Source organism: Phyllobates terribilis, unplaced genomic scaffold, assembly GCF_046119375.1.
Source record: "Phyllobates terribilis strain yellow unplaced genomic scaffold, ASM4611937v1 Scaffold_1__5_contigs__length_1240528914, whole genome shotgun sequence".
In the NCBI taxonomy this organism is placed as follows: Eukaryota; Metazoa; Chordata; class Amphibia; order Anura; family Dendrobatidae; genus Phyllobates; species Phyllobates terribilis.
This window is the reverse complement of record NW_027362761.1, coordinates 23,285,835-23,304,260: the sequence shown is the minus strand read 5'-3', so window position 1 is coordinate 23,304,260 and position 18,426 is coordinate 23,285,835. Positions and strand designations below refer to the sequence as shown.

The window sequence follows — 18,426 nt, the reverse complement described above, 5'->3', positions numbered from 1 at the left end:
ACACAAACACCCAGAATAAAGTCCTTTAATTGAAATAAACACACAATTCTTTATTGTTCTAAATTAAACCATACTTACCGTCACGCCCATTCCAGCTGAAGCCAATGATCTCCTGCAATAAAAGAAAAATAATAAAGCAACATCATCCTTACCTTTCCATGGGTCCCAGGACAGCTCCAGCTCTGCTACATCGAGATGACAGGCTGGACCACAGCAGAAAGCTGCCATCCAGCCTGTCATCCCGCAGACACTGAGAAGCGCAGGCTTGCTTGTGCTCCTCAGTGTCAGGCTGTGACGGCATAAAGATGAGCCGAGGTCATGTCCAATGAACTCGGCTCACCTCATGCACGTCACTGACAGCGTGGGAAAATTCTCCTGCACTGAGCGCTTCAGCGTGAGAATTTTCCCACGCTGTCAGTGACGTGCAAGAGGTGAGCTCTTCATGTCCAATGAACTCAGCTCACCTCATGCATGTCACTGACAGCGTGGGAAAATTCTCCTGCACTCAGCGCTTCAGCGTGAGAATTTTTCCACGCTGTCAGTGACGTGCATGAGGTGAGCTCATGTCCAATGAACTCAGCTCACCTCATGTACGTCACTGACAGCGTGGGAGAATTCTCACGCTGAAGCGCTGAGTGCAGGAGAATTTTCCCACGCTGTCAGTGACGTGCATGAGGTGAGCCGAGTTCATTGGACATGACCTCGGCTCATCTGGATGCCGTCACAGCGAGACACTGAGGAGCGCAAGCATGCCTGCGCTTCTCAGTCTGTTCGGCATGGCAAGCTGGATGGCAGCATTCTGCTGCGGTCCAGCCTGTCATCTCGATGTAGCAGAGCTGAAGCTGTCATGGGAACCATGGAAAGGTAAGGATGATGTTGCTTTATTATTTTTCTTTTATTGCAGGAGATCGTTGGCTTCAGCTGGAATGGGCGTGATGGTAAGTATGGTTTAATTTAGAACAATAAAAAATTGTGTGTTTTTTTCAATTAAAGGACTTTATTCTGGGTGTTGTGTTTTTTTTAAATACTTTACTAGAAATTCATGGTGGTCATGTCTAATATTGGCGTGACCCCATGAATTTCGGGCTTAGGGCCAGCTGATAATGCCATGCTGGCCCTAACCCCTTTATTACCCAGTGAGCCACCGCACCAGGGCCCTGGATGAGTTGGGTACAGCGCCAGAAGATGGCGCTTCTATGAACGCGCCATTTTCCGGGGTGGCTGCGGACTGCAATTTGCAGTGGGGGGGGGGGGCAGAAAGCTTGGGCCTCCCTGCGCTGCAGATTCCAGCCCCCAGCTGCCTAGTTGTACCTGGCTGGACCCAAAAATAGGGCGAAGCCCCACGTATTTTTTTTTTTAATTATTTCATGAAATTCATGAAATAATTAAGAAAAAATGGCTTCCCTATATTGTTGTGTCCGGCCAGGTACAAATAGGCAGCTGGTGGTTGGGGGCAGCCCGTTCCTGCCTGCTGTACCTGGCTGGACACAAATATAGTGCGAAGCCCCACGTAAATTTTTTTTAAAATTATTTCATGAAACTAGATGGTGGCCCGATTCTAACGCATCGGGTATTCTAGAATATGTATGCGGCAGACCCAGCGCAATCAGCAAAGTGGTGTTGAAATTTGGCGACTATATCGCTGATTGGTCACGGCCGGCGGTCGCGACTAATCAGCAGAGCGGGGTTTAAATTTTGCGCCAATAATGCTGATTGGTCGCGGCCAGCGAACGTGATCAATCCGCAGAACGGGGTTTAAATTTTGCGCCAATAATGCTGATTGGTTGCGGTCGCGACCAATCAGCAAAGCGGTGTTTAAATTTGGCGCCAATAATGGTGATTGGTCACGACCGCGACCATTCAGCAGAGCGGTGTTTAAATTTGGCGGCAATAATGTGATTAGTCGCGGGCGGCGGTCGCGACCAATCAGCAGAGCGGGGTTTAAATTTGGCGCCAATAATGCTGATTGGTCGCAATCGCCGGCCGCGACCAATCAGCAGAGCGGTGTTTAAATTTGGCGCCAAAATCGCTAATTGGTCGCGGCCGGCAACCGTGACCAATCAGCAGAGCGGGGTTTAAATTTGGCGCCAATACTGCTGATTGGTCGCGGCCGGCAACCGCGACCAATCAGCCGAGCAGGGTTTAAATTTGGCGCCAATACTGCTGATTGGTCGCGGACGGCAACCGCGACTAATCAGCAGAGCGGTGTTTCAATTTTGCGGCAATATTGCTGATTGATCTCGGCCAGCAACCGCGATCAATCAGCAGAGCGGTGTTTAAATTTGGCGCCAATAATGCTGATTAGTCGCGGCCGGCATCCGCGACCAATTAGCAGAGCGGGGTTTAAATTTGGCGCCAATCTCGCTGATTGGTCGCGGCTGGAGTCCGCGACCAATCAGCAGAGCGTTGTTTAAATTTGGCGCCAAGCTCGCTGATTGGTCGCGGCCGCTATTTAAATGTGGCGCCCAAATCGGTGATTGGTCGCGGGCAGCGTCCGCGACCAATCAGCAGAGCGGTGGTTAACTTTAGCGCCAAGATCACTGATTGGTCGCGTGCGGAGAGCGCGACAAATCAGCGAATCGTATTGGTGAGGACCGGGGAGCGCCGCTGCCTGGTCGGATACTTCCGCTGCGAGAAGCCGGGAGATGAGCAACGGCTCGCAGCAGAAGTATCCCGACCCGCAGCGCCGCTCCCCAGTCCTCCCTTGACACCCTAGCCGCTGATGTCCCCACAGTATCCGCATGGTGTTACAAAGATCCGGACATTTGTGTTAAAAATCGCTGATTGGTAGCTGGCGCTGCCCGCGACCAATCACCGATTTGTGCGCCAAATTTAAATATCGGCCGCGACCAATCACCGATCTTGGCTCCACATTTAAACACCGCTGTGCTGATTGGTCGCCGACGCTGGGCTCGACCAATCACCGATTTTGGCGCCACATTTAAATAGCGTCCACGACCAATCAGTACAGTGGTGTTTAAATGTGGAGCCAAGATGGGTGATTGGTCGCGGCCGATATTTAAATTTGGCGCCCAAATCGGTGATTGGTCGCGGGCAGCGCCAGCGGCCAATCAGCGATTTTTAACACAAATGTCCGGACCTTTGTAACACCATGGTGATTGACCCGCGACCAATCACTGATCTTGCCACCAAAGTTAAACACTACTGTGCTACTCATGCACGTCACTGACAGCGTGGGAAAATTCACACGCTGAAGCGCTGAGTGCAGGAGAATTTTCCCACGCTGTCAGTGACGTGCATGAGGTGAGCCGAGTTCATTGGACATGACCTCGGCTCATCTTTATGCCGTCACAGCCAGACATTGAGGAGCACAAGCATGCCTGCGCTTCTCAGTGTCTGCGGGATGACAGGCTGGATGGCAGCTTTCTGCTGCGATCCAGCCTGTCATCTCGATGTAGCAGAGCTGAAGCTGTCGTGGGAACCATGGAAAGGTAAGGATGAGGTTGCTTTATTATTTTTCTTTTATTGCAGGAGATCATTGGCTTCAGCTGGAATGGGCGTGACGGTAAGTATGGTTTAATTTAGAACAATAAAGAATTGTGTGTTTATTTCAATTAAAGGACTTTATTCTGGGTGTTTGTGTTTTCTTTTAACTTTGACTATGGGGTTAGTAATGGGGGTGTCTTATAGACGCCTCTCCATTACTAACCTGGGCTTGATGTCAGCTGACATCAACCCCAGCCCTATTACCCCACTGCCACCGCTACAGGGCAGTGGGAAGAGTGAGGCTAAGTGCCAGAATTGGCGCATCCTATGGACGCGCCATTTCTGGGGCGGCTGAGGGCTGGTGTTTCTAGCCTGGGAGGGGGCCAATATTCATGGCACCCTTCCTGGGATATTAATATCAGCCCCCAGCTGTCTGCCTAGCCTTTGCTAGCTAATAAAATAGGGGGGACCCCACGTCATTTTTTTGGGAGGGTCCCCCATTTTAATAGCTAGTAAAGGCTAGGTATTCAGCTGGGAGCTGATATTAGTAGCCTGGGAAGCTCCGTGGGTATTACCCTCTTCCCAGGCTTCAAACATCTGCCCCAGCCGTCTGCTTAACCTCCGCTAGAGACTAAAATTACGGGGAACCCCACGCCAATTTTTTTTTTTTATAAATCCTTTATTTTAACACTAAATGACAAGTACAGTAACCAACACTGTCACTGTACTTCATATATATGTGACTGACATGTTTCTATCTATCTAATCTATGTGTGATGCTCTATCTTTCTGTTCTAAATTGTCGGGTACAGATGCTGAATTGCCGGCCAGCTTTTTTAAAGAGACAGTGCATGAAAACACTATTATTTTTTTAAATAAATCCTTTACACTAAATGACAAGTACAGTAACCAACACTGTCACTGTACTTCATATATATGTGACTGACATGTTTATATCTATCTATCTATGTGTGAAGCTCTATTCTTTCTTTTCTAAATTGTCGGGTACCGCTGCTGAATTGCCGGCTGGCTTTTTTAAAGAGACGGTGCACGAAAACACTATTATTTTTTTTAATAAATCCTTTACACTAAATGACAAGTACAGTAACCAACACTGTCACTGTACTTCTTATATATGTGACTGACATGTTTCTATCTATCTAATCTATGTGTGATGCTCTATTCCTTCTTGTCTAAATTGTCGGGTACCGGTGTATGCCGCTGCTGAATTGCCGGCCGGCTTTTTTAAAGAGAGCGTCTTCTGAGCAGTTTGTCAGCTTTTGGACACATTTGAAGGTGTTTTCTATGTGTTTCTATGTGTTTTTGTTTGCCTGCCATTGGTTTTAACTATGTTCGACGGTGTTCTAAGGTGTTCGACGAACAGTTCGACGAACAGTTCCTCGAACATCCCGGTGTTCGACGAACCGAACCGAACCCGAACACTACGGGGGTGGCTCAACACTAGTTATGACCACTAGCAACTAGCTAACTAACTGTCACTATATCAGTGGTCGTAACCCTAGATACCTAAGGTTCTGCAATGCCTGCACATGAGGTAAGAGACGTAGCGAATCAGAAAAACTATACTACATTTCTTATTGGAGGTATTTGCTAATATTATTAGTAAACCTACTACATTAGGATAGGATCTTGGAGATGGAAATACCCCTTTAACAGCAGTAGAGACCAGACCAGGTGTTTGCTGTGTCACTCCAAGACATACTACTTTATTACAGGGCACTGTGGATGCTATTATGTGAGCATTAAGACTGTTATCATATGACAATTATAGTATTATCATATGGCAATTATAGTATTATCATATGGCAATTATAATATTATCATATGGCAATTATAGTATTATCATATGGGAATTATAATATTATCATATGGGAATTATAGCATTATCATATGGCAATTATAGTATTATCATATGGGAATTATAGTATTATCATATGGGAATTATAGTAGTTGTTGTGCGGACACTGACTAGGAAGATATGGGCACTATGGCCGCTAGTATATTGACCAGATGGATAACAAATTCAGCAGTGATACATCTGCATTCACCTTATACCTGATGCTTTTACATAAGCACTACAGTTTGTACGACAGTTATCATATACTATATCTCATACGGTATGTAATATTTATTCTTTTTAGAATTATTACATGTATGCACTAAGTAGAAAACACACCAATGGACGAGGCTGTACACTTCAACAGAAAAAAGAGTTATCATTTTTTTCCTATTCTTAGTATGTTGCGATTCTTATGTGGAAGACAGTTAGTGATAAATGAGGACAAGTAAGTTCAATGGGACTATTGGGGCCTTTTTGGCATATTATGAGCACTATAGGGAATTTTATGCATTAATAGTAATGTTGCTCATAGTGCCATGTAGTCTATGACTAGCCCTGACCAAGTACACATGTAGGTGATATGCAAGATATACCTAAATCTACACCTGGAAAAGAATAAATCTTGATTTAGGAGCATTTTTTTCTGTTCATATGTAACATGCATATGGGTATAATATGAGGAAAACAAGCACAGGTAATTCATGCGTGGTAAGAGAATTCTTGGTTTACTCCCTTCAACATAGCATGACGCCCCCCCCTTCCCTACTAAACTTATAAGGCACTATCAGTGCATTACTCCAAATTCCACCCTATGCCCATTTCCCTCACCACTCTTTACCCGCTTTGAAAGTTGTGTGTCCATCATAAAGTTGTGTACGTGTTTCTCAGCTTTGGTGAGCTCCAACTTTCTTGCAACAACAGCAACAACCAGAGCTGTGCATCCTGCACCCTGTGGAAGGAAAGTACAGATTTATTGCAGAGCATGGAATAAGAAGAAAGACACTGATGATTGGAGGATATATGTGACTTAGGAGGAAGACAGGTGTAAAGAAAGCAAGTAGGGTTCACAGAAAGGCAATAGGAACTGAAGGAAGAGAGATCGCTACACATGAGGTTGTTATCTTACCATAATGCCTGTCAGCAGACAGACTCCTTTGCCACAGTAAGTGTTGGGCACCATATCTCCATAGCCAATTGATAGGAACGTTATTGAAATGAGCCACATGGCACCCAGGAAGTTACTGGTCACCTCCTGTTTGTCATGGTACCTATTGGGGAGAGCATAAAAAGTGAAGGGCAATGAGAAAGTCAGGTATTGGAGGAGTCTTAGAATACAGGTATTAACATGCAACATTTTTGATAAATATAGTTTTAGATTGAGCATGAGTAAAATAAATCATTGTTAACCTTAATCAGTGCCAGGTATAAAAAAAACCTAAACACTGTAACCAGTAGGGTTTAAAGACCCTCTTTTCAACCTTTGTTCCTAAGAATATTAAGTTTAGGACCCAAGCGAACTAATTATTTTTATTTATAGCCTTGTCAATGTTTATCATTGATCAGTGATCGCCAAGAATTAGTATATAAATGACGAATGTGATGATCATGTAGCTGAACATACTGTATAAATATAACAAAATGACTTTGGTACCATAGTTTGTTTTAACAAGAAGTTCACAGACATGCAATTTCCTTGGAAAGAAACCATTAAAACAAAAAAAATAATTTTGAAACTATAGGAAATATAGGGAAAGAATGAAAGAAATCAGATCATGTGCTCCTGATCTGAATACATTAGAGGGCATCTAATGTATGTGCACACAACGTCCTTAAGATACCAGTGGACCTGCCGAGTGTTTCAAGGCAAAGACGCACCAGGAAAATGCCAGCGGTCTTTTTCCTTAAGCGTATTCTCCAGATAACTTCTTTTAGCAACTTCAGCAACGGCTTTCGAAGCCTGAAGCGGTTAAAAGAAGCTCCAAAATACTGAATATATGCACTGCAATTCGTTTTGACATTGCAGTGCATTATGTTCATTTGTAGTCTATAGAGATTTTTCAGGCATGTTCCAGGCAGAATCCGCCTGAAAAAGACGTTGTGTGCCCATACCCTTAGAGGATCCCCTCTTATTTACACCTCCATTACTTCTGGAAGATCATCTACAATTTGAAAACTTCTAATTTGCAGGACCACCATAACAAATCTCTAGGAACCCTCACCAAGGGACCTACATATAGCTCTTACTACAACTGATGTTTACCATTGTTAGTGGCTGCACAATTTAGATGCATATGGGAAGTGTGCCTGGAGAAAACCATTGCTGTCCAGAAAGTACATCAAGAGGAAAATTGAGTTTGCATCTGAATATCTAGGCTATTTTAGAGCCTTTAAAAGATATGCAGTGACGTCTGCGCCGCAGCCTATGCTAGGCACCGGAATCAGCGACTGAGACTAACCAGTGGACCTGGGGAAGTGAGTACCTTCCCTTGACATGCCAGGGCCGGTATGTCACTCTCCACAAGGAGAAACGTTACCCCTTAGACCTCAGTCCAGAGCCTCTCATCCAGCCAAATCAGTGCTCATACTTTGCACTGATGAGGGCCAACAGCCCGAAACACCGTGTCTGCAAATTGCGATTCTGATTTGGCTTTTATCCTAAGTCATATTGCACAACTCATTAAAGGGTTAATTGTGACTTGTTGGATTGCTGCTTCCAATAGGTGGCTCTATAGCGTTCGAGTCCTCTTTTGTTCTGAAGAGGCAATTTGCATATTAAATTTCCCAGAGGAGTATTGCATGGTGAATAAGCCTTACCTTGACATGCCAGAGCTGGTATGTCACTCTCCACAAGGATCTAGGGGTAATATTTCTCCTTGCGGAGAGTGACATGTTAAGCACATCAGGTGAGGAGACTTTAAAAGCCGCAATGCTACTGTGGGAAATATGCAAATTGTCTCTTCAGAGAGGAAGAGGACAAGAACTCTAGTGCCACCTACAGGAAGTAGCAATCCTAAAAGTCAATAGTGACCCTTTAACGAGCCTTGTCACATAACTTAGGATAAAAAACCAAGACCAGAAACTCAATTTGCAGACACTGTTTCGGGGTACTGTCAGTGCAAAGTGTGAGTTCTGGTTTGGCTGGATGAGAGGCGTCAGACTGGTATCTAGTTCAGGTCCTCTTCCTCTCTGAAGAGACAATTTGCATATTGCCACAAGGAGAAACGTTACCCCTTAGACTTTATGTTTTAACAAACTGCAGTCAGGCCCTTTAATAATATAGTTCTCATGTGTTCATCATTTTTTAATCCTGCTGAAGATTATAATTTAAGAGATCAATTCCTGTTAAATTCTGCATATAAATATGATCATCGGCATTTCAGCTTTTGACAGAAATGAAAAAATATTATAATTAATACACTTTGGTCCTAAAACAGGCAGATTTCCTATAAAAAAAACACTTATCGATTAACAAAATAAAGCATAAAAACTGACATGCACATCTAACAAACAAAATACAGAATAAAAAATGCATTAGATTTCAAATCCTTGTCACATTGGACTGAGCCTTTAGACTTGACCATGCTATCTGCATGCTTTTAATAATGAATTCTCCCAGTAACATCTTTGGCATGAGCCATGAGCAAAATGGGCAAAGGTACATTTACTCTACCCCTCACATGCATGCCGCAGGCATGTGGCATGTAAGGGACATGCTTAAGCACATGGATGGTAGGCTAAACTGCATGCTGTAACCATCCAGGAACTTTCTTCCTTGCAAAAAGTTCCCTCATCCCCTCCAATGGGTCCATGTAATGTGAAACCAGTTGCTGATAGCTGAGCTATTTAAGGCCTTAAACATGGTCCCGCTATCGAAAATATGGAGTCCTGTTATGTCAGAGGGTAAACAATGAATATTTCCTTACTGATATCAGAGTGGCAGGGTCTGCTGATCAAGGCAAATGAAGTAGTTTTTATTATACGCCAAAAACATATCGCTTAGGACTAATTCACACAACCATGTAGCTGCCATAATTTATCATCTGTATTATGCCCAACTGCGTGTCTTGTGACCCAAACTAAGAGCTTCACATATGCCAACAAGGCTGTCAGATCACCAGACCCGCAGCTGGGACTTGTGGGCGTATTAGTGACGGGCAAATATGGTACTATATAGTAATGTGAAATAGTCAACCATTTTCCTAAATAGATGACTTTAGATAAAATAAGTTTACGTACAAAAGTGGGAAAATGTAGTTATTTCTTTTAAAAAAAATTCTAGAATTTGACCTAAAATCCTGTTTTGATTTTATTTATTTATTTTACTCACTTATATAGCGTCATTAATTCCGCAGCGCTTTATCATCTTTTGATTCTCAGTAAAGCATTAATACCTGTTGTTTCATATTTAATAGACATATAGTATTAATATACTGGATTATTTAAATGTAACATGTATTATTAGTTCTAGCTTATATATTTGGTTTTGTTTTCCTTCCCATTATCCTCTGTTTTCCCTCCTGTGTGAACTGACCCTACAAGGCAAAGGTTTGTAAGTACACCTGTTTAGAGTCCTATGGGCAAGATAAAGACCTCCAATGTCTATTTATCCTCCAAATTTTACCAAAGCATTTAGCTGACTTCCTTTTTTCTTAAATTGGAAACCACTTCTCCTTCTTATTCTTGATCATTATTGATTGGCATTTACTATATAGTCAATAAGTGTGAAATTTACCATGTTGCTCAAGCTTAACCTTTTATCATGTTACCACCTTTTATTATTTACGCTAACCAGAGTACAGGAAAATCTGTTACCTTAAAAAGGCAACAAAGTCTCATTCTCAATGCATCTTTGAGAGAAGCAGAGGAGGAAGCGGTCAGCACATGGCTGCAGATTTGGAAATTGCATATTACCAACCAAGTGACAGCTACTGCAAATGTGAACCAGAGTGGAATCCTAGCAGTGTGTACATTGCACGCTGTTAGTATTCTCCATATTAGACTCGCTGTGTAATTTTCTACCGGGCCCAGAAAATCCATTTAAGGGTGAGTTCATAGTTGGCAGATTTTGTTGCAGATATTTCTGTGACTGTCCCATTCATCTAAATCAAGCTTCCAGAAATTAATGTGCTTGGTGCCAATTGAATCACACAAATTTCTGCAACATAATATGTCATGAGTGAACCCAACCTTAAAGTGAACCTGTAAGCTGAAACATGCTGCCAAATCCATGGACAGCATGTATCAGAAACTGGCTGTATGATCTCAGCCAGGTACAGGTGCTTCTCGCAAAATTATAATATCATCAAAAAGTTAATTTATTTCAGTTCTTCAATCCAAAAAGAGAAACTCGTATATTATATAGAGTCATTACAAACACCTTGATCTATTTCAAGTGTTTATTTCTGTTAATGTTGATGATTATGGCTTACAGCCAATGAAATCACAAAAGTCATTCTCTCAGTAAATTAGAATACTTTATAACAACAGCTTGAAAAATGTTTTTTAAAATCTGAAATGTTGGCCTACTGAAATGTATGTTCAGTAAATGCACTCAATACTTGGTCGGGGCTCCTTTTGCATCAATTATTGCATCAATGCGGCGTGGCATGGAGGCAATCAACCTGTGGTACTGCTGAGGGGTTATGGAAGCCCAGGTTGCTTTGATAGCCTTCAGCTCGTCTACATTGTTGGGTCTGGTGTCTCATCTTCCTCTTGACAATATCCCATAGATTCTCAATGGGGTTAAGGTCAGGCGAGTTTGCTGGCCAATCAAGCACAGTGATACTGTTGTTTTTACACCAGGTATTGGTACTTTTGGCAGTGTGGACAGGTGCCAAGTCCTGCCGGAGAATGAAATTTCCATCTCCAAAAAGCTTGTCGGCAGAGGGAAGCATGAAGTGCTCTAAAATTTTCCAGTAGATGACTGCGCTGACTTTGGTCTCTTGATAAAACACAGTGGACCTACACCAGCAGATGACATGGCTCCCCAAACCATCACTGATTGTGGAAACTTCACACTAGACCTCAAGCAGCTTGGATTGTGGCCTCTCCACTCTTCCTCCAGACTCTGGGACCTTGATTTCCAAATGAAATGCAAAATATACTTTCATCTGAAAACACCACCTTGGACCACTGAGCAATAGTCCAGGTCTTTTTCTCCTTGGCCCAGGTAAGACGCTTCTGGCGTAGTCTATTGGTCATGAGTGGCTTGACACAAGGAATGCGACACTTGTAGCCCATGTCCTGGATAAATCTGTGTTTGGTGGTTCTTGAAGCAATGACTCCAGCAGCAGTCCACTCCTTGTGAATCTCCCCCAAATTTTTGAATGGCCTTGTCTTAATCCTTTCAAGGCTGCGATTATCCCGGTTGCTTGTGCACCTTTTCCTACCACACTTTTTCCTTCCACTCAACTTTCCATTAATATGCTTGGATACAGCACTCTGTGTACAGCCAGCTTCTTCAGCAATGACCTTTTGCGGCTTACCTTCCTTGTGGAGTGTGTCAACGACTGCCTTCTGGACATCTGTCAAGTCAGCAGTCTTCCCCATGATTGTGTAGCCTACTGAAACAGACTAAGGGACCTTTTTAAAAGTGTAGGAAGCCTTTGAAGGTGTTTTTTGTTAATTATTCTAATTTACTGAGATAATGACTTTTGTGTTTTCATTGGATGTAAGCCATAATCATCAACATTAACATAAACACTTGAAATAGATCACTATGTTTGTAATGACTCTATATAATATATGAGTTTCACTTTTGGGATTGAAAAACTGAAATAAATTAACTTTTTGATGATATTCTAATTTTGTGAGAAGCACCTGTATATTTGACTCTGAAATTCTGCTTAGTTTAAGAAAAAAAGATAGTTTAAAAGCTACCAGGAACTGAGCGGCACAATGGACTAGTCGGACAGGCGGGTCCCTGGCGGCTTCTCCCCACCCGCTGCCCTGGGTTGACAGGTCTCTGCCTATGTGCGGATAGTACCATCAGTGCCTGATACATGCTGCCCACTGATTGGGCAGCATGTATCAGCTGACAGGTTCACTTTAAAAGTTCTCGTGTTCATGTCCACACCTACATTTACAAATTGAAAACCTCAGCGGCTCCTGGACACTTCTGTTTTCAGCCACATTCATACAGGTGTACCATTTCACCTTGTTCTGACACGTTTTGTAGTTCTACTGATTAATTTTAACTATTGAGTTATAGCTGCAGTCCAGAAAGTTAGATGCAGCTCAATGTATTCATTTGGACTATAGCTGTAACTTAGCCGATAAAACCAATCACTGGGCCGTCCAATGGCTGCATGATTTTTCTTGCACAACTAGGCGCCAGGGGTGGGCAGAATTTCGGCAACATGATAAGTTTCTGGTTGTGACCACACTCTTTGGCCGCGTGCACACATTGAGTATGTCTCTTGGTAGAAAAACTGCAGGGTAAAATATGCACGCTTTTTCTGCATTATTTACTAGCTTTTTCATGCCTCTTTTATTTGGGTTTTTCCCGTGCATTGGGATGGGTGAAAAACGCTGCAAAAACGCAGAAAAATTTGACAAGCTGCACATTAGAAATGGCTTCAAATCTGCAAAGAAAAATAAGCAACATGAGCATGAGATTTCAGAAATCTACTTCACTTTGTTGGTACTAGGAAATCCTTCAGTTTTTGTAGCAAAAGTGCATGGAAAAAAATGCAAAATAAATAGTTAAAGTGTGCATGCCCTTATAATGTACCCCTGTTCAGTAAGTTAGGTACATAATAATGTCCTGGTGTGATTAAAATGTGAATATGATTCACATGAAAAGTAAACTATGGACATGCATGAAGGCTCTTTCTGACAACTATGTTTTAGGGCGCAGACAGTTGGCCATATAACTCGCACGAGGATCGCAACGCAATTCTTGGACTGGCTGCCGGCTCTCCTGACCTGAGCGTGACAGCTGCATAGAAACACATGCTGTCATGTTCAGGTGAAGAGAGCCGAGGCCAGTCCGAGGATTGCGATGCGATCCTCGCACGAGTATTACAGCCATCTGACTGTGCCCTTACTCTGTCACTGGCATTTCAGAGAAAACAAATTTTAGAAAATGAGATGGCCAGGGGAAGAAGTGTCTGCCCAGAGGCTTGGCTTGATTGACAGGTGCCTCTATATACAGTACTTAAAATAGAGAGGTGTGTCAATCAATCCGAGACAAGAGGGAAGAAACCAGAGAGAACCGCCCAGCAGACTGTTTTCCATGTGCCCTGACTCATCTCCCTGTGTTAGGGTACAACACATATAGACATTAGTTTCTAATTTCTATTCTGCAATAAATTGCCAATTTTTCTCTTGTTTTGCATCTGTTTTTTCTCATCCATTTTTAAAAGCTGGACGAGGTAAACTTTTTGCATTGTCACTTAATCTAATAATGGATGTTAAACACATATTTTCCATTTCTCCTCCATTTTTAACAAATCTCTATAGACTTAAATTCTTGTCCACAAAATTAAATGAGAAAAGGATATCTACCGAATTTACTGAACAGACTCAGGTATCTGTTAAAAAAACTGATGTCTGAAAAATTATATTAAACACTGTGGGCATTTTGCAAACTTTGTCATTTTTAGGACCAGGAAACTGCGCCAAATTTTGTAGAGCTTGGGTGGGGTGGAAGTGACGAAGTCTGCCCCAAAAATTCATCAAAATTGATGCCTTTTTAGTGTCGTAAATTATGATACTCCAGTAAGGTGAGCAACATTTCTGGCAAAGGCATACAGCAGTTGTAAGATGTATCTAATTCATTGAGAGAAGTGTGCCTCTTATGGTGCAGACAGTAATGTTTGAGACTGTGGTCACAGTTCTCTTCAGGGCATTGACCAGGTCCTCCCATGTAGTTCTGGGCTCATTCCTGACCTTTCTCAGAATCATCGTTACCCCACGAGGCGAGAACCTGCATGGAGCCCCAGAAGAAGGAAGATTGACAGTCATCTTGTGTTTCTTCCACTTTCTAATAATTGTGCTAAAAGTTGTTGCCTTCTCGCCAAGCTGCTTGCCTATTATCCTGTAACCCAAGCCTTGTGCAGGCCTACTATTTTGTCCCTGGTGTCCTTAGACAGCTCTTTGGTCTTGGCCATGGTGGGAGGTTGGAGTGTAATTGATTGTGTGGACAGATGTCTTTTATACAGGTAATGAGTTCAAACAGGTGCAATTAATACAGGTAATGAGTGTAGAGTAAAGAGAAACTAACAGGTCTATGAGAGCCAGATTTTTTTGCTGGTTGGTAGGTGATCAAATACGTATTTCATGCAATAAAATTCAATTTAATTATTTAAAAATCATACACTATAATTTTTAGATTCTGTCTCTCACAGTTGAAGTATACCTACGATAAAAATTACAGACATCTCCATTCATTCTAGGTGGGAAAACTTGCAAAATCTGCATTGTATCAAATACTTATTTTCCCCACTGTATGTGCAGATTCATAAATCATAAAGTTTTGTGGTGAGGTGTAAAAATATTTGTATGCAGAATGGGTCATTCTGCATGTGTGTCATTCAAAATAGGTGATATAATATGAGTCACACTAACATGCCGATCATTGCTATCAGATATATTGTTGTGAGAATTTCCCCAACTTGCCTACTCCGTACACTACACTGCATATAATATACAATGAGAAACAACATGATTGTGGTCGAAGAGCCCTGAGGTCTACAAACATGATGATGCCTACGAATAGTAAAAATCGCATTAAAATTAAAACACTAGGGAATAGCTAGATGGTCATGCTGGATTCTCCTCCCATTATCACTAAAAACAAATAAACTGGAGCTACAATGTACTGCTGAATAATGGAGATGAACTGCCTGATCTGACAAGTCCAGGTTCTGATGACAGCGTCATAACTTGGTGGAAGCAGCATGAAATGAAGTCATGGCCCAGCATGTTTGATATGCGCTGTCCAAGCCAGTGGTTGTGGAATCATCAGGAGACATGTTTTGGTGTTACATACTGGGTCTACTTGTCATGTCCATGATTTGGGAATCATACAGACAGTATTGTATTATCATTGTGTTGTTACTGTGTATTGTGCTGTTTCATTGCTTTGCAATAAGGTTTGTTCTCTTTAGAAGTTTGTCCTTCCTCTCTCCCTGTCTCTCTCTGATTTAGCTCTGATATCAGTAACCTCTTGTGACAACTCAGTCAGGGCCGGTACCCTTAGACTAGAATCATGTAGAATACAAATTTGTGTCTCTTTGGGTAATGCCATGCAATCCATCTACTTTCCTGAAGGATGTCTCTCATTCTCCTTGTACAGTCTTTCTGATTCTCTTTGATTCTGTCTCTAGTCTCACTGCTACAGAAGCATCTGTCCTTTTTAAGGACACATCCACAGTTCAAGGGTCATTAGTCATGTCAGAGGTAAAGGTGCAGAGCTCAGCTATCATTGTTTGAGCTAATCTATTTACATAGTTAGTATCACAGGGGCTTTTTCTAAATAAACCTTCAGCTGACTGAGTACAATTTGTCATTAACATACTAAACATGATTGTTTCCAAATGAATAGAATTCAGTATTCAGGGTTATACAAGTACTGTTACCTTTTTGTTCAGCAAGAGAAACACATGCATTTATAAGTCAACACAACACAATAGTGTATTTCTCTTGACTTAACAAATCTAATGGTCTAGCTAATTAAGATTATAGGCTGTATGGTCATGTTTCACCCCCAATCTTAATTAGCCAGACATGACAGGATCCCAATCAACCCTCTCCACTTATTGGAGACAGTCCATCAGCAAGTCTTTAAGCACAGACATGAATGTAAGAGGTCCCCCCCCCCTCCTGAGAACAAAACTTTGCATCATCCAGTTTCCTCAGAGCATATTCCATGTCTTCCTTGCAAATAAACTCCACACGTAATTAAAGAAAACAGACTGGTATCCATTGTGTCCACACATGCCGTCCTCCGCATCCTGTGGTTCCTGAATTAAATCTGATGAGTGTCGGTGGCCTGGCATTCAATCCGTTGAAGTTGGCAAAACTCCTGCAGTTGCCGTATCTTGTTGCTGCTGTATATCCTCCCCGAGCCTCCCCCAAAGGCCAGGATGGTGGGGTTGGACATGGTAGCATCCAAAACCCGCTGTGTATGCCTCACCTATGGTCTGCTGGGTCTGTCTACATGCCTCCCTGGCTGTGGAGCCCTTTGGATGGTGTGTGCTAACACCAATCCCCTGCAGCTCCCCCAGCTCTGCTGGGCTGAATAGTATCCCATTGCTGCCACCAATATGTGAAGACCCAGGGTCTTCCGTGGGCGTAGAGCTACTCAGACAACACAGGGTGAGGTTAAAACAGTGTGGCAATACTTTATTGAACCACAAAGTGGACAATAAACACATAGAACAGTCCCAGCAAATACCCAAGATGGTACAACATTAGACAGTCTCACCATTCTTTCTCCACCCGCCTGGGATAGAACAGCTGCGACTTGAGACTTCCAGGGCCGACTACCTCAACCAGTAGCCTCCCGCTTCTGGCGGGCCCCCGCAGAGAGAAGGTAGTGGCAAGCTTAGTAAGCTAGCAATCCATCGAGGTACAAAGCCAGGTGACCCGAGGGTCCCAACCTGGCCTCTTTGAGAGTTTACATGGGGCCAAATGACAGGTGGGTCCAAATCTGGCTTCTCCGAATGACTCTGTGGGTTGCAGGCGATCAGTGGGTCCCTCCTGGCAATCCCAAACAACATATCCATGGTCTCTCTGATGGTTAATGGAGCAGATCCAAATCTTTCCAGTCAGGGCCGGTACCCTTAGACTAGAATCATGTAGAATACAAATCTGTGTCTCTTTGGGTAATGTCATGCAATCCATCTACTTTCCTGAAGAATGCCTCATTCTCCTTGTAAAGTCTTTCTGATTCTCTTTGATTCTGTCTCTAGTCTCACTGCTACAGAAGCACATGTCCTTTTTAAGAACACATCCACAGTTCAAGGGTCATTAGTCACATGTCAGAGGTAAAGGTGCAGAGCTCAGCTATCATTGTTTGAGCTAATCTATTTACCTAGTTGGTATCACAGGAGCTGTTGTAAATAAACTTTCAGCTGACTTAGTACAATTTGTCATTAGCATAGTAAACATGATTGTTTCCAAACGAATAAAATTCAGCATTCAGGGTTATACAAATACTATGACCTTTTTGTTCAGCAAGAGAACACAAATACATTTATAAGTCAACACAACACAATTGTGTATTTCTCTTGACTTAACAAATCTAATCGTCTGACTAATTAATATTATAGGTTGTATCGTCACACCCCTCCCTTCTTCCTCCTCTTTCTTTCTCATTCACTGTCTATAAGCCATCTTAGAAGCCTACATGTTTGCAGCTCTGGTTCAGAAAAGTATTTTTTACCTACTGTATGTGTGCATAACTATACAAATTCAGCTAGAAAATAAAACTTCTGGAATCTTCATACATGCTTCCTGCAGTCGAGTTCAAGCTATGTGAAGACATCACTATGTGTGATTAATGGTTGAAAGAGGCAGCCTAGGAACAGTGTCTCAAGCGCCCTACACTGGCAGTTTAGCTATGGAGTCAGAATAGTAAAAAATATTTTTGCCAGATACATCGGTAATGTCAGTCTACAGCTTCTATAAAGCTACAGAACAGTCATTAGAGCATCTGCTTTCAGCATATACGAAACCATCCAGTGTGTGTGTAAGCACCTCCTTCAGCTTCCAGAAACCAGCAGCTCATCACAACTTTATTCTGCCTGTGAATTACAAAGGCTACACGGTCTCTACCAGATCCACTGTCAGATGAAGAATATGTAGAGTTTAATCCACAGTCCACTGACAAGGCTAAACGTTTTACAAATCTTACATGGAAAGTTAGAGAGAACTTTGAATCCATTAAACTTGAACTTTCTTGTGATGTTGCAGACAAAAATTATGACAAAAATTGCTGAGTCACATCAACAGCATCTCCCAACATGCTTCTCTGAAAATACCACTAGAGGGAGCCCTAGGTTTGTGCTCAGTTTATGAAACTTATTCCATAAAGGCGAATGAATACATTTAAATTCTGCAAAGGCTTAATACGTCTGATTATCTTGAAGAGCTGCAGGGTTTCCAACAAC

At 42.4% G+C, this 18,426-nt stretch overlaps 1 protein-coding gene across 2 annotated transcripts in view; it reads right to left on the bottom strand.

Moving 5' to 3' along the window:
• The window catches only part of KCNN1 (potassium calcium-activated channel subfamily N member 1), a 234,652-nt gene that overhangs the window by 44,911 nt on the left and 171,315 nt on the right, over positions 1 to 18,426 (bottom strand). For both annotated transcript variants that reach the window (XM_073659206.1, XM_073659281.1), the window contains exons 5-6: positions 6,435 to 6,576; positions 6,147 to 6,257 (exon numbers count right to left, since the gene is read on the bottom strand). In XM_073659206.1, coding sequence (XP_073515307.1) covers positions 6,147 to 6,257; positions 6,435 to 6,576 — 253 coding nt within the window. The remainder of the gene's footprint in view (positions 1 to 6,146; positions 6,258 to 6,434; positions 6,577 to 18,426) is intronic.